We start from the raw sequence: 21,919 nt of genomic DNA, 5'->3' as shown, positions 1-21,919 counted from the left end.
GTGCAAAACCTTCAAAACCATGAAATATTAAAGTTGTCAAAATTAAATTCTGAAAGTGTTCCATACCCTTTGGTCATTCTGGTCCCCATTTTTCAATAGGTGTATTCCCGTAGACGTAGACCCGATTTAAGGTTAGAGGTCAGGCCTCCAGGGCGGCATACATACATTGTATTATCCTGGCGACTGCGCCCTTCTGGCGGCGTGTCATCTAGTTATTAGCCAGAATTTCACCCACTGCCAAACACTTAGCTTTGGCTTTGCGGCAATTCATTTAAATATGCAAATTAAGGGCCAAGTAATTAAATAAATTAAATGTTTTCGAGCCACGCCGAAATTCACAAAACTTATCTCCGCAACGCCTACGCCCACTCACCTCATTCTCAGCTCATCATCCACATCCACATCCACATCCACATCCTCTTTGTGTCATGTGCTAATTTTTGCATGTTGATTTAAATTAACATAAATAAACAAACGAGCAAATGAATGCCTGAGTGAGTGCAGAAGGGGGCTTTATTTTATGGACATGTCCACGCCAAAACATATGCATATTTACGCAGGCACCCTCCCACAAAACACCCGCAGCCATAACTTGGCTACATAATAAACAACAACAGCAGCAACAAATAATAATAATATTAATTGCAATTACACTCAACTTATTGCTAAGCACTTGTTATTTGGCCAAGTCTTCAAATTGTTTTGTTTTCATTGCCCATTAATCATGTTAATCGCCCAGGAATGCGCACTTTCGAAAACAATTTAAGACTCATGCTCCTTCAAATGTTGATTTAAACCAACTGAGAAAATTTCACAATGACTAAGACGCTAAGACGGATGGTCTGTGCCTTAAATAATTTTCATTTTTCAATATTTTCAACTTATTTTAGGGCTTTTTGAGGACGGCAATACAACTCTTACTAAAATGTTGTTAGTAATTTAATTTTATTAGAAATAACTTCATTGGTTATTTCAATATCGCTTACTCAACCTAAAATTTATGAGGTATTACTATTCAGATTCGATTACACTAGTTTACATTTGTAAGTTATATTCTAAATTTTCACTTTTAAACATTCAACACCTTTTTTCCTGTACCTCCTATAAATGTTTGTTATAAATCTAATTCCTTCGATGCTTTTATATTTCAAATGTGATTTCTTTAAATGTTTTTATATTTCAAAGTCTTAGTTTGCAAACAATTTTCAGCCGAAACAAAATTTCAACACAAAAATTGTTCTAGGAAGGGATCCGTGAACTTGTCATTGGTATCTGGAAAGTATGGTATTTTCTTAGAGACGAAAAAAACATTTAAAAAAATAATCCATACCTTTATTTAAAATCCTTCACCGAAAAAGTCCAAAAGTTTCTTTGCTGATATCAACTTATTTTAGGGCTTTTTGAGGACGGCAATACAACTCTTACTAAAATGTTGTTAGTAATTTAATTTTATTAGAAATAACTTCATTGGTTATTTCAATATCGCTTACTCAACCTAAAATTTATGAGGTATTACTATTCAGATTCGATTACACTAGTTTACATTTGTAAGTTATATTCTAAATTTTCACTTTTAAACATTCAACACCTTTTTTCCTGTACCTCCTATAAATGTTTGTTATAAATCTAATTCCTTCGATGCTTTTATATTTCAAATGTGATTTCTTTAAATGTTTTTATATTTCAAAGTCTTAGTTTGCAAACAATTTTCAGCCGAAACAAAATTTCAACACAAAAATTGTTCTAGGAAGGGATCCGTGAACTTGTCATTGGTATCTGGAAAGTATGGTATTTTCTTAGAGACGAAAAAAACATTTAAAAAAATAATCCATACCTTTATTTAAAATCCTTCACCGAAAAAGTCCAAAAGTTTCTTTGCTGATATCTACGATTTGATACTCATCGTTCACCCTTCGGACTATTCCGATCTCCATAAAACTGTGCATGATGTCTGCCACTGTATCAAACAGGTCTATAACTCTAGCGTTGGTGACCTCTTTGATAATTTGCAGGATAACATTCAGGCTAGCGGTACCACCCACAGCATCCATGGAATCGAGCACCAGTCTCGCAAACTGCACATCGCCTAGCATTGTTCTAGTTCCCGAATAACTACGTAAAATTTTGAAAGAAAAAAGTATAATATATTTTAGACGTCCGAATAATACCGATTTGGATTGGAAAATGAGTTAAGACACTGGGGGTAGCATGCTGTAGTTATCAAAGCCTTCTTGGGATGCAAAAACAACTTTAAAATAGTCTTAAAGTTTTAAAGGCACATTTTCAAAAATTATATTTGCAAAAGTTTCTATCTCCAGTACGCCGATCAATTTCAGTCAATTGTTTATTGCAATTCGAGATATAAGATAAAATACGTAACCAGAGGTTAAACTCTGTCAATAGCTTGCTGTAATCTAGTGTTATACATGGTCTTTGAATTGACAGTTCGAAAGTCGATGGGTTAAGAAAAATTGTGGTGACATTAAATAAGATGTAAAGGTTATAAAAGAACCCTATCCTAAAAAAGCTTTGGATAAGGGTTCCAGCCCAAAGGTGATTAATTTCAGCACTGGTTAATCCTATCTTTTTGGGACCTACGAACATGCATTGCCTAATATTTCGACCTGGATTGCATTAATTAGGCCCAGACACCCCGATGACATCAACAACGGCATAATCAACGGCCAAAGGAAGCTGTCAGTAAGTGAGGCTGCCTAATTGCCATTTAAGCAGCCCATCTCCATCTGACCCCGAGTTTTTGCCAGTGGCTTTTGGGATGGGGGCTGTTGGATTCGATTGGGGGAATGCGATAAGACGGCGGGTCGAGGACATCCATGCCATGCCGCAGGCAGGATTTATGAGTCGACATCGCTCCCACTAAGCAGCTTGAATTCCCCTGGTTGCCAGTTGCTGGCTGCCTGGCAACCGGGATAAGCCGCAATGATAAAAATAGGCAAATCCAACGAAGGACTCCGGCAATCGCTGCCCCACCTTTTGGCACAACCTCCAAATCACCACACACCGCACACCTTCGACTGACTTCACCTGTGTGTTTCGTGTGTGTGTGCCTCGATTCTCTGTGGGCGCAAAAATGTCTGGCTAAAACTTGCGCATGACATGCGAACAAACAAGTGCCATAAATAAATTTAAATTGCGCTAAAAATCGCACGCTATTATTATTATTTATTATGTAAGCAATTTGCTGGCATTTCTGTATATCCACCAATGGTTGCCAGTGTGTGTGGCTTTCACTGCTGTGTGTGTGTGTGTGTGTGTGTGTGAGTGCGCAACAACACACAAAGTTTATTAGAACTTTGTCATAAAGTCAAAGTTCGACCACTTTAAGAGTCGGCAGTTGTGAAAATGTTGGTAATTTTTCTACATCGCAATAAAAGGAGTTTTCACCATGAAAAATATATAATGTGTTGAATTTATTTTTCAATAAATCCAATTAATTACGATATACTTGCACATCATTTGAGAAACGCCAAATTCATAAAAGTTATTTATGTTAGTTGGTATTAACGTGGATTTTACATGATAATTAAAATTATAAAATGTGAGTAAAACAATTTATATTTGTATACACCGTAGAGTGGAAAGGATCCCCGATTTTGTGAAGCTAAAAAAAAAGCCTACAAAAAGGAAAATAGAACAAGGGTGGCACTCGAACTCGAACCTGCAACGTTTCGATTTCTAAACAAACGCTTTAACTGTCTACGCTACGTATACAGCAGCCCAGGCGCTGCTATAACGAATATTTATTTTTGTTGTGAAAATCTTTAAATCTTTCACTACAAAACTTTCATGATTTAAGAAAAAATGTTCTCGGGTTAATAAAAACACTTCCTGTTATTATACCCGTTACTAGTGGAGTTAACGGGTATACTAGATTCGTCGGAAAGTATGTAACAGCTAGAAGGATGCGTTTCCGACCGCATAAAGTATATATATTCTTGATCAGGATCACTAGCCGAGTCGATCTAGCCATGTCCGTCTGTCCGTATGATCGCTGTGATCTCGGAAACTATAAAAGCTGTAATTCTGAGATTAGGCATGCAGATTCTAGAGATTCCTGCGCAGCGCAAGTTTGTTTCGTCAGGGTGCCACGCCCACAAACCGCACAAAACTGTGGCTCCTACAGTTTTAATGCTAGAATACGCAGCATGTTCCACATACCGCATTGCTCTCTTTATAATGATACTGGCGGCTCTGGGTTCTGTCTTCTGGGCACCGGATTCCGGGAACTTGGGCCGTAGATTAGCCCTGCTCCATCTCCATCTCCGTCTCCACCTCCATCTGCATCTGCATCGCAGCCCTTACCCGACGGACGCCTTCTTTGATACCCTCGATGGGGCACCAGAAACTCCAATGCTCTAATTTTATTTCGGCAGCCATTAAGCTGGTAATGGAAAGGCTCAGATTTAAATAAAGATTACAGAAGTTTATATTTTAAGCTGGACATGCCGTAAGCTTTATTAACGGTAATTAGTAGCAGCACTTTTAGTTTTTAAGCAAAGATTAATTCAAGCACTTAAGCTTATACAGTTATTTAATAAAATGTAGATTTCAAAGCGTAGGGCTAATGAAACAATCGATTGGACTATCGATGATACTAATGATGGCTTTAAAATGAAGTATTTTTGCCATGTATCTTATAAACTTTAATCCTTAAGGCTTTATTTTAGTTTATTCATTTTCAGTAAAATATCAATTTGAACGCCAATAAGCTATCAAAGATACAGAATTGAGATTTCAGATTTAGATTCCGTAGCCTTGTACGCAGCGCAAGTTTGCTACGCGAATATGCCACGCCCACTCTAACACCCACAAACCGTCCAAACCTGTGGCGCCCACAATTTTTATGCTAGATAAAAAATTTTAGCTGAAATGTATTAGTCTCGTCAATACCTATACCTATTGACCCAAAAAAATGTTCTTGGTTCGCTGGTAGGCTGCCTCCATTGTCAGCTATGTTTTCGCCTATGTGGATTAAACTTAATTTTTAAGAAGCAAAGGTTAATGTATTTCTGTTAAGATCATCAATATATTGTCTAGTTCTGACATTTGAATTGAAAATAAATGGTCAATTTTTAATACTAATTATTTAATCAGAATCTTAACCATACTAAGAATAAAGAATAAATAAGGTTATTACAATGTACTTCGGAATACAACAAGATGGGGGAAAAAACGATCCTTTTCCCTATATCGATTATAAAAATCGCGTTTTTGGTTAACGAAAAGCAACATTTTTTTTTGGTTTATTGGGTTCACTTGTTAATTAATTTGAATTTTTTTTTCTTCGCCGTAATATTTTCTTTTCCCTCTTTCTTAATAGGTTCACTTTTTACTTAATTCTATTCTGTGTTTTTTCTGTTTCCAATTGTTTTCAACTTCTTTCAACAAATGCAATCAGTGAATAAATTCCATGTTCCATGCCATTTGAACTTACCCCGGTAAACATAATAATTTAAAAGCAAACGTTGATTCTGTTCTGGCATTTTTATGTATTTTCAACATGTTAAAACTTTAATTCGTATAATTTCATCGCAATCTTAACGGAACTTAATATAAGGAAAAAATGAAGATATTTTAATGTTATATAGGAAACAAATATAAATACGTTCTCTTTTGCTAAATAGATAAAATAAGAATTTGAGTTTTTCGTTAACAAAAACAAAATTTTTTTTGGCTTAGGTTCACTTTTTACTTAATTCTAATTCGTGTTCTCTACTTTCTTTGCCGTAATTGTTTTGCTTTTTTTACTAGGTTCACTTTTTACTTAATTCTAATATTTTTTTCATTGCCATATTTTTTTTTGCTTTTTTTTACTAGGTTCACTTTTTACTTAATTCTAATTTGTGTTTTTTCAGTGTTTTAAATTACTTTCAATTACTTCCAACGAATGAAATCAGTGAATAATAAACTGTATATGCCATGCCATTTAAACTTACCGGGACTCGAACCCGGACCGGTGGTTTAAGATGTTTTAACTGGGAGTCACCTCTACTCACTCAGCTACCACCGGCGGCGAGGTGACAGCGTCTGAAGGCTACCTTAAACCTCACCTACTGGGTTTTCCGAAAAGTTGCCTGTTATCCATCCGGGTAACGTGATCAATAACGTCCGTCAACCCTTATATACGATTATTCCTTATTTTAAGGGAAAGTCACATCTAATAAAAAGGTTAAACCTTTTTGGACTACCAAACAATCTGTTTTTTCATCCTGTTTTTAATTGCCAATTATTGTTACCAGCAATTATTATCCAGCAGGCCTTCTCACGCGCACTATTAGATATATTTAATGCAATAAATGGGTTCTGTCAAACTAATGATAAAATATAATTTCCACTTTGAACTGAGATACATAATAAAAATAAAATAACAAGTGCATAGATCCATTTCGAACAATTTGTACGAAATGCACTTTGTATTTACGTTTTCTTTGTAAGACCCTTTCTTCAGAGGGTATTTTTATTTCAGTAAGAAGCCTGCACCGCAGGGAAGGATACAACTTGACAAACATTTTTATACCCGTTACTCGTAGAGTAAAAGGGTATACTAGATTCGTCGGAAAGTATGTAACAGGCAGAAGGAAGCGTTTCCGACCCCATAAAGTGTATATATTCTTGATCATGATCACAAGCCGAGTCGATCTAGCCATGTCCGTCTGTCCGTCTGTCCGTATGAACGCTGAAATCTCGGAAACTATAAAAGCTACAATACTGGGATTAGGCATGCAGATTCCTGAGATTCCTGCGCAGCGCAAGTTTGTTTCAGCAGAATGCCACGCCCACTCTAACGCCCACAAACCGCCCAAAACTGTGGCTCCTACAGTTTTGATGCTAGAATATAAATTTTAACTGAAATGTATTGTTCTCATCAATACCTATCGATTGACCTAAAAAAAGTTTGCCACGCCCACTTTAACGCCCACAAACCGCCCACAAACTTCAGAAAATCGTAAGTATGAACGTGGATATCTCGGAAACTATCAAAGATAGAGAAATGGGATCTCAGATTTAGATTCCGTAGCCTTGTATGCAGCGCAAGTTTGTTACGCGAATATGCCACGCCCACTCTAACCCACAAACCGACCAAGCCTGTGGCGCCCACAATTTTCATGCTAGATTTTAACTGAAATGTATTGGTCTCGTCAATACCTATCGATTGTTACCAAAAAAAAATTTGCCACGCCCACTCTAACGATCATAATGCTTAAATCTGTCTACCGCCGGTAGGTGGCGCATCTCAATCTCGCTTTGCTGCTTGCATATCTCCATTTCCCTTTGGTCCCTTTAGCTGAGTAACGGGTATCCGATATTCGAGGTACTCGACTATAGCGTTCTTCCTTGTTTTTTCTTTAGCAGGTTGTATAAAAGTCGATAGCGGAATGAGTTGGACCACTTAGTAATACAAAAAAAATCCATCCTTTGGAACTCTCTCTCTCTCTCTCTCTTATAAAGAAATCTCCTGTATATATCTCCTCGTATACGGCGAAATATAACGGTCTTTGTATTATTTTGAGTCGCCCTTTTTTTTAATTTTTTTCGAAATTCTGAAGTATGAAAAAGATGATATTTCCAAGAGTAAATGTTAATATATCAAAAAACACCTAAGTTATAATTTTTATACATTTTTAAAAAACATATTTTTTATCATTCCTAAGGGATAGGATATAGTTGTCCGATCCGGATCGTTCCGTCTTATATACTACCTGCAATATAAATAAGACTTTTGGGAAGGTTTCATCCCGATAGCTTTAGAACTGAGAGACAAGTTTGCGTAAAAACGGAAAGACGGGCGGACAGACGGACATGGCTAGATCGACTCGTCTAGTGATGCTAATCAAGAATATATATATAGTATGTGGTCGGTACAAAGAAAAAGGTTGGCATTCGGATTGGAGCCTGCGACGCTTCGATTTCTAATCAAACGTTTAAACTGTATACGCTACGGATACTCCAGCTTTCGACTTCTGAAATTTAATTTTCAGTGCGCCAAAGCTGACGAAATCAATTTTTTATATATTTTAAGAAATCTTTCTGCCTTTTCCAAAACATTTATATGTTTTGGTTAGTTGAGTTAGTTTATTTTAGGGTTATGGTAATTATTAATTTTAAGAAAAGGTGATGCCAACATTTTCTTTTTGGGGCGATATTAGTTTGATATAATCAATTTCAAAACTTAAAAAAAAAAAATTGTTGACTTAAAAAAGGTGTCCTTTACTTAAGAAATACATTTCTTGATTTAGGAAATCAATTTTAAAGTCGATTTTTTAAAATGTAGAGTTTATTTATTTGGAATGTAACTTCAGAAATATCCACCTACCTGGAGAGGCGCTTATCCTGAATTTCTGCAATGGCTGTGCAAATTTCATTAGGCTTAGGAAGCCTCGAATTTTTAATGTTGCTGCCGATACTGCCTTGTAAAGTAAGACCTCTTGTCTCCGTTTTGCTCAACTCTCCCCTTATCGTCCCAAAAGTCACACATATCTATGATATCCTTAATTTTTATGGATATCACAATTTGGATATATTGATTACTTTTGGGTGATAGGTGGCAATAAATAATGTAACAGTGCGGTGAGTATTGGTATCCCATAGTCGGGATGCTCGACTGTAGCGTTCTTTATTGTATACATGCACACACATATACACTTTATTAATAGACAATAAAAATAATTTGCATTTAAACATTCAGTTAATGTATATGTAGTTTGTATAATAATAATATTTTAATATTTGTATTATAGTTATCGTTTCTTCATCTATCATATAGTACATATATAGAATACAAAAGTCATCTGCTTGATACCTCCATAGATACAGAGGGTTTTTTGATAGTATACCCCTTAACCCACCCCCATTCCCCCTTCCTACGAAATGATTAGGGAAAATTATAAATGCGTTTATAATACAAGATCAAAATTTTGCTCTGCGTTCGCGTCACTTATTTCCAGTATTTGAAATACAATTATTCAGGAGAGTAAAAAAAAAATTAAAGATAAATGCATTCTTTGTATGAACGTACGTCTATATCTAAAAATAACCGATGGATATAAACAAAATCTAATTGGAAACGCCCTTCAAAGTCAAGTTAGTGAACCGAACTGCCTTTTGGCCGTATTGTCTACATAGTGCGAAGATTTGTGACTGATTCGGCTTGAGAGTGTTTTTTATCTTATAGCTAAATTCTTGGATTGATTTCGATTTGGTGCCTTTTTAAATTCTATAGATTTACGGGGCTGCTATTGGATTTTGTTCGCTTGCATTATCTTAAGCTGATATGTTTTTCCTTCGTTTAAAAGAAAACACGTCCAATTCGGTTGGCTATGTATCTCAATATCTGAGCAATTATTAATTAGTTGGTGTTTATTTGTCTACTTTCTATTTCATTGCTGCCTCTATCTATTTTGCTTCTTCATAGGATAGTAAATTATAGATAAATCAACAATTAGCATATTAAGAAAACCAGTAAAAAACAGATTTATCAAAATGGGCTAAAACATTTTTAATTTCAACTTATATAAATGTTAAACGTAATCACTCAGTTATTTCCTCTTCACTCTGGCAACTTAAAAGCACACAAACTGTTTGCCTCTCACTCGATATCTCTATCTCCTTCGATTTCACACCCACTAGACCTTCATTTCCTGCCTATCCTTTACCTAGGAACTTCGACATCAATGTATTTTCTGAAAAAAGGCTGGGAATTTTCAAATTCTTTAGAATGTATCTTAATGGGAGGTATAAAAAAGAGCGGAGCACTGATAAAAAACCCATCTTTGGGTTACGAGCTGCAAACTTTGTATCATTATAATACAATATACATTGATAGTTCTACAAATAGCTAAGTTACATTTATGGTTTATCGTTATCATATCTATATATATATATATGTATATCAGCCCCGTTGGGTGTGTGCTCCATCTTGTGTTTCATATCGCAAACACCCACCCCATATAGTTGGTAGCTCGTGCGTTCACATTCAAATGTAGTTAAAGGTCCCCTTGCTCCTGCTCCAGGATCCATACATCCCAACTCCAGACCCCTTGGAGCACGACCGTGAATTTATCGTCAGTTTCGATCATTTTCATAGGCACAATGACTGACGGTCTTTCGACAACAATACAAAAGGTAAACAAAAAATGGGCACAACTAAATCAATAGAGTCATGAAGATAGGATCATCACTTTGAGGCCGTATCTCCCAGTCTGCATCCATCCACCATCCGCACATATACATATATGGTTGTGCTTGGCTTTGGCTTGATCTTTATCATTATCTTTATCTTTGGCTCGTTCTGAGATCGGGATAATGCTGTTTCCTTTACCACACCTCACACTTTTCGGTGGGGTTCATTCGCTTGCCGGGCTTGCACTGGAAGACCTCGGCGAACTCCTTCATGTTCGACAATGTGCCGATCACCCGGAACTGCGACGGCGAATGCGGATCCTTCTCCATCTGCAGCAGGTTCGTTTCATCCGTAGTGCTGGAGCACCAGACCTGGCCGGGAAAAATGAATCAGTATTAGCTATAAGATTCCCATTGATGCAGCAAAGTACTCACCTGGGCAAAGGACACAAAAAACAGCTGCGAGTGGGTGAGATTCAGGCCAGGCAACTTCAGGACATCCACATCGCGGTCGCTCTTGGTTCGCTGGTAGGCGTGGTAGGCTGCCTTGAGGCCCCCATTGTCGGCTATGTTTTCGCCTATTTGGATTAAACATAATAATTTAAAAGCAAACGTTAATTCTATTCTGGGATTTTTAATTCTTCTTAATTCCTATAATTTAATCGCGATCTTAACGGAACTTAATATAAGGAAAAAATGAAGTTATTATAATGTTAAATAGAAAACAAAAAAAATGTTCTCTTTCGCAAAATAGATAAAATAAGAAATTGATTTTTTCGTTAACAAAAACAAAAATTTTTTTTTGGTTTTTTTTTTTAGGTTCACTTTTTACTTAATTCTAATTTGTGTTTTTTATTTTCTTTGTCGTAGTTTTTTTTTGCTTTTTTTTACTAGGTTCACTTTTTACTTAATTCTAATTTGTGTTTTTTATTTTCTTTGCCGTAGTTTTTTTTTTTTTTTACTTTGCCATACTTTATTTTTTGCTTTTTTTACTAGGTTCACTTTTTACTTAATTCTAATTTGTGTTTTTTCAGTGTTTACAATTACTTTGAATTACTTCCAACGAATGAAATCAGTGAATAATAAACTTTATATGCCATGCCATTTAAACTTACCGGGACTCGAACCCGGACCGGTGGTTTACGATGTTTCAACTGGGAGTCACCTCTACTCACTCAGCTACCACCGGCGGCGGGGTGACAGCGTCTGAAGGCTACCTTAAACCTCACCTACTGGGTTTTCCCAACAGTTTCCCCCTGTTACAACTCTCAAGTCAGTTTTCTGACCAGGCTTTTCGATTATGGGAAAGGTGATTGTTATCGATATGGGTGCAGTGTTGATCACGTCCCTGAACCTTTATGTATGCAAATTCCGTACTTTAAAGGAAAGGCACATCTCATAAAAGGGTTAAGCCTTCTAGAACTACCAACCAATGTTGCTTTGTCATCCTGCTTTTAATTGCCATTTGAGTTGGCATCAGAGGCCTTTTTTTACCCGAGTTATAAGTTATGTTTTAGTGTTGGAAAAACTTTGTCACGTTAAACCAAAACTGGTCTGCCTTTTTAACGGCGGTAAATATGATTACGAATTTGAATAGAGATACATAACAAACTCCAAATAACAAGCCTAAATCCATTTCAAGCAATTTGTATGAAGACACTTGCATTTACATTTTCTTTGTAATGCCCCTTTTTATACCCTTATTTCATTTATTTATTATTATTTCAGGAAAGGATAAAATTTCCTTAAACGTTTTCTTTTCATTGCAGGTCGTAGATAAATCACAAAGAACCGGATCGGACTACTATATAATGGAACATTATGATCATATGCTCTTTACGATGGACATTTTAAAGGTCAAATGAGTTCACCATGTGAAATGGTTGTTTTCTATATAAAATAAATTAATGCTAAAACAAAAATTTTTATTTTAAAGCTTTCAGTAAAAATTACTCACTCTTCCTTTCCTTAATTTGTCAACTTTTCGGTTCTGCTTGAATAGTACCTAATTTCACGAGTTAAATCAGTTCGAAGTAGCCTAGTCCGTAGAGCTTCTATCTTTGAACCAAAAGAACCGGGTTCGGTCCCCAAGCAATCGAATTTTATTTTTGTTTTTTTTTAATATAAGGTGCAAAGGCGTCTTATTTTATTTTATAATTTTGAAAATGAGGACAATGCTAGCATTAAGCAATTCGCAAATAAAAGTTATAGTCCTTTAAATGTTGCTTTGGGTTATCATATCAAAGTAAGAAGTTAAATCTACGGCATCTAGACGAATATAAAATAGCCAGTGTTAGTGTTATGCATTAAGGATTCCAAACGGAAAAATTAATAGGGTGAAGCTGAAGCTATTCCACTTTGAGCTATAGAACTTTTTAAGATTTTAGAATCTCCAAATAAATTGTTTCGGAGGACTATATGATATAGCAACCATAGGAACGATTGGAAAATTGTTATATACAACTGTCCTGGATTAAAAAAATTGTAATGAACTAAATAAAATAAATTTGTTTTAAAATGCACAAAAAAATGCAAGTAACTGCGAGTCCCTAAAATTCAGGTCAAATATCCTGTAATCCATTTTACTCACCCAGCGTCTGCTTGCCGTTGAGGGTGCGTCCGTTCATCTTGTAGCCACTGTACTGACGGGCGATACACTCCGACTTCTCGTTGAACCGCTCGATGCTCTTGGAGTCCCACCATCGGTTGATGTTGCCAAACTTGTCGTACTCACGTCCCTGGTCGTCGAAGGCGTGGGTCAGCTCGTGACCCATGACCACTCCCATGGCCCCGAAGTTCAGGCTCTTGGGGTTGTTGATGTCAAAGAAGGGCGTCTGCAGAATGCCCGCGGGAAAGACGATTTGGTTCTTGGTGGGCGTGTAGTAGGCGTTCACCGTCTGCGGGGTCATGCCCCAATTGGTCTTGTTCACCGGCTGGTCGAGGCGTTTCAGGTTGCTCTTCAGATTGTAGATGGCCACCTGGATGTTGTTCTCGAAGTAGGCATTCGGCGTGATGTTCAGCTCGGCGTACTTCTTGTCCAGCTCGACGGGATCCAGGATATAGTCGGGGAATCCGATCATGTCCGAGATCTCGTTGGCCTTCTCAATGGCCTTCTCGCGCGTCTGTTTGTCCACCCAGGTCAAGTTCTGTAGGTTCGACTTGAAGGCCTCGCGGATCTCGGCGATCATCTGTTCTGCCGCCGGCTTCGATTCCCCATGGAAGGCCTGACGCACAAAGATCGCACCCACGGCGAAGCCAACCACATTGTTGGTGTCGGAAACGCAGTAGCGCCAGATCTCCTCGCCGCCATCCGATCCCATGAGGGCCTTCCTCACGCCCTTGTAGGCATCTCGGAAGGGTTTCGAGAGACAACTGGTCAAGGTGCGAACCGCCTGCCAGACGAGATAGTTGTTCAGGGTGCTGCAAGGATCAAAGGATGAGGATTAGACACTTAAAAGATGCTAGAAATTTAGGTTGAATTTTGAGATTTTCAACATTATACTTTAAGTGAAATGATCTTTTTAAAATTCTTATAGTATTAAGCCCTCTAAGACATACAACATTTTTAAATTTAGACTTCAAATTATCCTCATTAGTATACATATATCCTGATTTTCTGTAATTTGGTAAGTGATGTTTATCGTATTTCCTATCAAAAAAGTTCGAATGTTTTACTCGGATTCGATTTGCACAAATGTAAATACTTAGTCGGCTTTTTAGTATTTTTCTCAAAGAAAACTATTAAATAAGTAATAGTATTTCTATAACGGAAATAAATTCAAATCGAAATCGACAAAAAATGAACATAAAAATCAGAACAGGCCCAATAAACATTTTTTATAATAAGTACGAAGTTCTTAAAGCACTTTTAGTATTTCGGGCTTAAAAATATGGTCCTAGTATCAAGAATTATGGTACTTTGACAAACGTGATGCAGACAATGTTCGTACAAAAAGTTCTGATTTTTCTTTATAAGTGTTCCATAAGTGAACTCACATTTTTCCCTCCTCGGTCAGTTCCATCTTGAGGATGATGTCCGACAGGTTCTTGAGGAAGTCGGGGGCGTAGACGACCACCACCTCGTCGTCGGTGACCCGGCGACCGACCATCTGCATGGCATTATCGAAATGATCCGTCCAGTTGAGGAACGGAGCCAGTTTGGACAGCTGGCGCAGCTGCATTGGATGATACATGGCCTCCTCGTTGCGACGGTCCTCCAGAGGAATCGTAATATTGGCCAGCTTCTTTTCAAAGTTAATGACGCCTATCATCTGGGCCCGGGCATCCGATTCATTGGCGCCCAGCAGGACGCACACCTTGGTCATGTACTCAATGTACTCATTGAGTACTTTGCGGTGATTGTCCGTCTTGTTGTTGTAGTAATCGGCTGTGGGCAGCGTCAATCCTCCCTGATCTATCTGGATGACGTGCCGCGAGGAGTTCTTGTCGTCCTCCCCAATCGCCCAACCAAACAGGCAGTTAAAGTTATATCTGCAAAGGGGGGGGGATTAAGCGTATGATTCCATGGAATGATCTAGTGGTTTTCACACAAACACACCCACCTGTTGTGCAGAGTCTTGAGAGTGCGGGCCATCGTCCAGTTGGCCACGTTGTAGCCGCTCTTGGTCACGTTCCATCCGCCGATCTGCACCAGGAGATCATTCATGGGCTTGGCCCCCAGCTTCTCCATGTGCTCATCCGCGTCCAGGCAGGACTCATAGTACACCTTGGCCTTTCGCTCCGCGTTCGACTTGAAGGTCTTGGCCGGTTTCTCCAGCACATTGCGGATGATCAGCTGGTTCATCTGCTCCAACTTGCCAAAGGTGCCCCACGTGGACTTTCCCTCGGGAATAGGGTTATTTTTGATCCACTGATTGCTGTGGGAAAGACGTGATTTTATGTTTAATTCAAATACACAGAGACGTTCATTCATCGTTAACCGTTTCAAGTTTAAGGTTTAGAAGACTAAATAAAGATTTTTTATTTTCGAACGTAAGCCAAGATCGATTAAAAATCAAATAATCAAAATAAATTTGTCAAAACTACATTTATCTCAACATTAAGATCGAAAAACCAAGTCGAGGTTCTTTTGTCTTGATTTCAAGAACGATGCTTCTCAAATAAGTAAGAAGACATAACAATCGATCTAGAATTTTTTCGTTCTTTATTTTATATATCGTTATATTTCGATAAAACTAACTCGATTGAACTTTCGTCTTGATTTCAAGAGTACTTTCGTCTTGATTTCTTCTCGAATAAGTGAGAGCACGAAAAATTTAACCAATTCTTAATTTTACATGAGTTTGAAAGCGAAATATCTTTAAATGACATGTGATGCGTAGAACTTGGGCCAGGATCATCGAAAAATGTAATTAATTTTAAAGAGAGCTCACCAGGAATATCCATAAAAGTCATCGCAGGGATCCACGGTCACATCGATGGACTTGAGGATCTCGCTGGAGGCAAAGATACAGTGCTTATTCAAGCAGGGAAGCTCATTTCCGGAAGGACACTCTGTAACGAAAAGGATATTTAGTAAAGTGGTTCTTGGGCCGAAAGGTGACCTTTATCTATACCTTTCAGATGCGGCTGGACATGTAGGATGTGCTTGGTCCCATCGCTGCTGCCTCCGTCTGTGAAAAGGACAATCAACAGAGTGAAGATCGTGATGGCCATTACAAAGGTGGTGATGAGCAGCCATTTCTCCGTCTTGTTCCTCGAGCGCCAATTCCATGTGGCCTGCGGCAATGAGAATCTCCCATTATCATCCAATCATTCTGGCCTCCAATGGCGGCACAAAAGATCCCTCCCCATAAATCTTCCCCAGCGGTATGTGTTTTGAAAACAATCCGAAAGCAAGACGGCGGCGGTTCAAATGAGTTCAAACTTGTGTACATTTGGGTTTCTGTGTCTACATCAAATCAATCTCGAACACACAAGTCATTTGCGGCTAAATTCTCCCTTATATCGCCGGAGATGAAATGACGGGCGCTCTAGAAATGTATTTTCCGAGTCTACATCGACTCAAAAATACGCTCTACTAAAAATGCTCTATTGTTAAAAACCACCAGCTTATTAAAAATTTTAGATATTCAATATTTCTGAAAATTACTCACATATCTTTAAGATACACAAAAAGATCTTCATATTGAAAGACGTAAACAAAAACGTATAAAATTCTTTAGACTGATAAAAGATTTTATATCTACTTTATTTGAGTAATATATTTGTGCTCATAACAAACCGCCCCCAAAATCTTGGTTACCCCATAAAATGGTAGGGTATATATGTAAGTCCCGCAGAATTGAAAAAAGCTCACACCAGCGTACTCCCTCATATGAGAGCAGACTTTTCACTGTCAAATGGTAACCTTCAGGCAAATGAGAAAAACGCTCACGTTGGCCCCATTTGCCGTCCGTTTTTGGGCCATTGCCACAGAGATGAAGATAGAGCTTAGTGCCTGTCTGTGCGACTTTGCCGAGTGGGTATTATATGGAGGGGTGTAATACCACATAAGCATGTTATATAGGGTTCCCCCAAGGGTCTTTCACTTACCCGAGCAGTGTGGTAGCGTATCTGCATGCCAGTGTGGCCGGTTGCCTCGTTTAATTGAATGCCGCCGATTGAACTCGAATCGTCTTCCGTGAATTCGGTTTGCTTGTAGCGCGTCATCTTTAAAGAGATTTAAATGGTAATTGTAGTAATCCATTGTATATATTTACCAGGGTTTTTTAAGTATCTAATCTTGAGTAAAAAAATAAAAGAAAGGGAACCCCACTCTTTTGTTACTTTGTTATGTCATGTGTTCGCCGTAGGGCATCTGATAAGAAGCCAAGTGTATCTGTGGGTCGGTAGAGTGTACATAAAGTGGCACTGGCAAAGCTTTTTTTTGTGTGCCGATTGTGTAGATATCGTGAGTTCTTTAGCGCTCACCCAGCGCCATGTGTATATTTGTATTTTCTCTCACATCCACCCTCCCCCCTGCTATCCATTTTCGTTGGGTCACTATGTATTCAAAAATGTTGCACTCTACTTAACCCTTGTGTCAGCATTCGCGTTGCCTACAGATCATCCTGAAATTTCGCTTTGTTCAACGATTTCAGAAAAATATGTACATATTTATTGAGGTTCCACATACATATAAAATAGTTATCACTACTTATCAGTAAATTCATTCTTTTATAAGTGTGCATTTCCAAACAAAGCTACAAAATATGGGAAGGTTATTACCTTTTGGTAAATGGTTAACAGAAATTTACTGTAAATGAAAACATAAATAACATCGAACAATCGATTTTTACTTCTTTTTTTTAAAGCCTACAACCTGTAATCAAAATGAAATAGTCGCACATAAATATAAAAAAATAGAATTATAAAGAATGCATTATTGCAATATAAATATATTTTATCTATATCTCACAGTCCCGTTCTATAAGTTATAAGTTTACTTTAGAAATTATAAGATTGCGAAGTTGCACTTAAAAAGAAAGCAGGCTGCAATTATATTTGATTTGTTTTTATGCCGCACCATCTTTTTTTTCGGTTTACTGTTGCACTTAACAGCAAAGCATAGCCTTAATTATTTATACTTCCAACGTTTCATCCGTAAGAAATCAAACTTTAAGGAAAACTTTAAGCCGCACTCTTAAAAACGAAATCCTTAAAACATCCTACCCGCCCAGGGGTTAATAGCACCAATCATTTTCAACCACTTGTCAGCATTTGATGGCCGCCATTAAACTAAACCATCCCATATGTTTGGACCTAAGCACCCTATACGCATATATAGCTATAGTTCCGATGGATGTACATATGGATGTATCTCTAGCTGAACGACAGACCTACCGAACGGCAGTCGGAGATCCACATTTTTGGCAACCTATATCTATACGTATAAGACAACGAATTCGGTATTTGTTTTGGGCTTTCCGATGGGATGAGCGATACGAACGATAACGGTACGCGGCAACGATAATATTCGTGTTCTGCCCATGACCGTTGGGAAGGCACTGAGCTTCCAAACAGGAACGACGCATGTCGCGAGTTCTCGCAAGCCCCCAATTCCGCAATCCCCCAAACTCGATCCAGAAAATATCTACGAACGCCCGGCACGTTGTATCCAATAGTTTTGCATTGTACACAAACTAATTGACTCGCCTGTGGATGTATTCGCTTTTGGGGTGGGGGGGGGGGGGGTTTGTATATGTGTATTCAATGTTCACAGATACAATAGCCGAATTGGAAGTATTTAATGAAATGGAGAGGCAATACCAAACAAAACAATGTATACACATATATATTCAATTAACGCAATGCAATACCCCAATATTCGGTATTGTTTATGTGCATTTCTATTAATTGTTTACACCCATCTATGGCATACCGAATATTTTGGATATTTTCAAATATATATAGATCGGTGGTTGGAAAGACGCCAGATGCATGCTATTATCGCACTCGATGTGTGTGCCCATAAATGCGGCTCTGGGTGTGATGTGAATACATATTGGTATCTCTCAGCTTTTGACATAGATTTGCGAACGTGATCTGCTATCAGACATCGAGTGATATGGGCTTAATTTGGTAAAAGCGTTCAAACGGGCTAAAAACAAAGGGTACGAAGGTCTTTTTAGACTACAGGGTCTTTTACGGACTCTGTAAGTATATGTCTCCTAAAATATCTACGAGTAAAAATACTAGACAGCACTTAATTCGTTAATTTTTCAATTTGAAGTGACTAAAACAAAAATTGCTTTCCTAATGCTAGTGCAACCACTTTTAAAAGGCAATAAGTACCGGGTATTTCACTGTCTAGACTTATTTTTATTAATTTCCTGTAAGACTGAAGCGTTTCCAGCTAAATGTAAACACAAACAGCACACCCACTGACATTTAGCAGATTGTTGAATGTAAACAAACATTAAATGGCAAAATGCCAAACGAGCGCTCCTTTTTTCACAAATCAATCCGACTAATGTAATGGTAGACAAAGGAAGGAAAAAATAATCCAAATTAGTGGGTAAATCAACATTATACCCTTACTGGGAACATTAGAAGGATAAGAACAATAAATAGTGATGAAAGTTGTATTAAGCCATAATGGAAACAAGGAAGAACGTTTAAGTCACTCAGTTCTAAAAAACTACTGCATACTGTTTAGCGGATGTCTAGAATAAATCAAGTAAGTACTCTATCTAGGTATACATTTCTTATTTTCATTCCATGAAATCAGAGGGTATAACAATGAACTGGATAATAACTGTAAGTCAATAGTGCGTTCTTGGCAAGCTCCCAGTAAATAAACGCTTTTTATGGCCTCTTCTGCAAGGCAACAGATGAGAACTCTCTGAATTCGGAATCACCACAATGGGATTTCACTTGAATTGCATTGAGTTAAAATCTGGTAAAATGAGTACTCTCAATTCGCCATTATCCACCGTTATGCCATATCCCTACTCGATTTTCGCACGAGGATCCTGGCATCATTGTATATAACCATATGTACCATATGGTTATGGTGCAAATCAAAGTCGTGGGGGACCTTACTTAATTTATGGTGCACTCCTTGCAATTTCTGTATACCAAGGGCCATAAAATCGAATGGAATTGGGGGGGGGTAGTTTTAAGGAGGTTTGGCTGGGATGCATTTGTTCAATTGCAAAGGGAAATTCAACTTGGAATCGGATGGTGGGGGAGGTGAAGTGATTTAAGGGGGCCCACAGTACTTTGGTTATTTCACACACACATACACCAGCACACTCATACACTCACACACACACACACACATGGAAAAAGAGAGGCTCGCTCTTGGCCTACCTTTGCGCTCATTTTCTTTGTGCGCCCGAAAGAAGGCAATGCAATTTTTTCAGCTCCCTACGTTCGCTTTTCTCCGCCCTTTTCCACGGATTTCCGCTCTTATATCGTTGCACTTCCTCCAAACGTATGATGGTTTTGGCGGCTCTCGATGGGTTTTACATTTAACCGATCTGCTGATTCATTTAAAACTCGGTCTTCTGCATTCTGCTCGCGAGCAAACAAACCGCTCTGAGCCAGAAAACGGCAATGGTATCCGCGTCCAACAAACAAGGCCAACACGAGCCACTGACAGCCAGCAGCAGCGGTAATCGCACTCGAACTAGCCTTTTCTCTCCAATTTCACTCGAGACTGGGAGGCGGGTAGTTGGACTCCCCCAAAAAGGAAAAACCATAACACAAACGTAGTAAATGAGCAAAACACACACAAACAGAGAGGTTTGAACCCTTAACTGCTGAATTTGGTCCAGTGCGCAGGATCTGTTCGCCTGGTGGCAACACTCCGCGCCCAAGGTTGCCAGACTATCGATAGTGCGACTTGATTACCTATCGCCTCTACGTAGAATATCGAATAATTTAAAACTGACGGTTGATTTTAAAGAATTTGGACTTCTTAACTATTTTTAGGTCAATATCTATTTCATTTCTTTAGAGATTATTAAATTTATTTATTTTTTTTGTATTTCCAAAATATTCACTACTTATATTATTTACGGCTGCTTAACTACACAAAGATATGTCTCTCTGAACATTGTTCTTGAATAGAGAACATTGGTTCTTAAAAACCGTGTAAGTACATTTTGGTGTCAACGTTCTCAATATTAGAACGAAATGGTGAGAAGAGAAAAGTTAAATTGAGTTCATTTAACATCTTTGAAGTATATACTACGGATTGAACTAATAGTTTATTTGTTGAGATACACAATGTACATAAATACCGTCAATTCAACTTGATTCGAGCAAAATAAAAACATTTTCAACTTCAAAAATGTCGTTCAATTTTAAAGAACATTTTCAACTCAGATGAGAACGTCAGTATTTTCTCTGTGTATAAATGTACATAGCGAGATAGATAATATTACACTTTTTCTCTTCGAGTTATAGGTACAAAAAGTCATCAATGAACGTTTCAGTCGGAAAGCAGAAGTCACCATTCAGTTTCACTATCTCTCCAACTTCAGACCAACAATATATATACACATACGAACTACTCAATTGTTGGGATTCCACCAGTATTACCATATCGCCCGACCTAAATTTGCTTTACGTCACAAGCGAGAAAGCAAATAATTTGCACTGGCCCAGCAATTGTGTTTGGGGCTTTTCGTTTTCTATCAGCCCGCCGAACGGCAGCCACAACGCGACTGCATTGTTTGGCTGCCTGCAAAACACCCCCTCTTCTCACCTGAAAGGTGTGAATCAGATATACAACCAACTATGTAAGCATGTAAAGCATACACATATGTATGGGCAAGTGAAGAGATGAACGAAGTTGGATGCATTTCGGGCGATCATCAAAGCAGACTGACCCTGTATTTCCGATGAGAGGTCTCAGCCTCTCGGGCAAACCAATATTGGCAGCCCCCTGTAACCCTCGGTGACCCTGGCCCGTGTCGTGCATATCTTTAATGACCCAACAAATTATCGTGTTCTATACAGCAGAAAATAATAACATAAAAAAACATCATGAAATTCACACATAGTAACGCATTACATTGAGTGTTCTGAATATATAAATAAACTAAACACTTAGTGAGCAAAGGGAGAAACAAATTGGAAAGGAACGCCCTAGTCGGTAAGTTTAACTTGTGATACCCAGTACCCACTTCCATTCATTCCCAGAAATAAACCCACCTAATATTTAAAAGTAAAGGTTTTAAAAACATTTAGAAAACGCCTTTTCGAAGAAAATACATGGAAAATACATATACTATATGCCTATAAAAACTTTCTACTATTAGTGTGT

General features: G+C 38.0%; 1 protein-coding gene and 1 long non-coding RNA gene across 3 annotated transcripts; both read right to left on the bottom strand.

Annotated features, from left to right (window-relative positions):
- Positions 1–932: 932 nt before the first annotated feature.
- LOC119557465 lies at positions 933–2,167 on the bottom strand. Its single transcript, XR_005220087.1, has 3 exons — positions 1,835–2,167; positions 1,331–1,776; positions 933–1,272 (listed from the first exon to the last, which is right to left on the bottom strand). It is a non-coding gene; the product is annotated as an uncharacterized LOC119557465 (long non-coding RNA).
- Positions 2,168–8,638: 6,471 nt separating this feature from the next.
- Positions 8,639–20,277, bottom strand: LOC119556889 (neprilysin-3). Of its 2 annotated transcripts, none has more exons than XM_037869369.1 (9): positions 19,957–20,277; positions 16,696–16,812; positions 15,717–15,879; positions 15,534–15,654; positions 14,703–15,017; positions 14,137–14,631; positions 12,731–13,560; positions 10,576–10,718; positions 8,639–10,512 (listed from the first exon to the last, which is right to left on the bottom strand). In XM_037869369.1, the coding sequence occupies exons 1-9, from the start codon at positions 19,966–19,968 to the stop codon at positions 10,336–10,338; spliced, it is 2,373 nt and encodes a 790-aa protein (XP_037725297.1). In that variant the 5' UTR covers positions 19,969–20,277; the 3' UTR covers positions 8,639–10,335. The 2 variants fall into 2 exon arrangements, with proteins under 2 accessions (XP_037725297.1, XP_037725295.1); XM_037869367.1 differs by lacking the exon at positions 19,957–20,277 and adding an exon at positions 17,986–18,134.
- Between the last annotated feature and the right edge of the window lie 1,642 nt (positions 20,278–21,919).

Source organism: Drosophila subpulchrella, chromosome X (assembly GCF_014743375.2).
Source record: "Drosophila subpulchrella strain 33 F10 #4 breed RU33 chromosome X, RU_Dsub_v1.1 Primary Assembly, whole genome shotgun sequence".
Taxonomy (NCBI): domain Eukaryota; kingdom Metazoa; phylum Arthropoda; class Insecta; order Diptera; family Drosophilidae; genus Drosophila; species Drosophila subpulchrella.
Note: the sequence above shows the minus strand (reverse complement) of the source record. Positions and strands in the feature narration are given on the sequence as shown.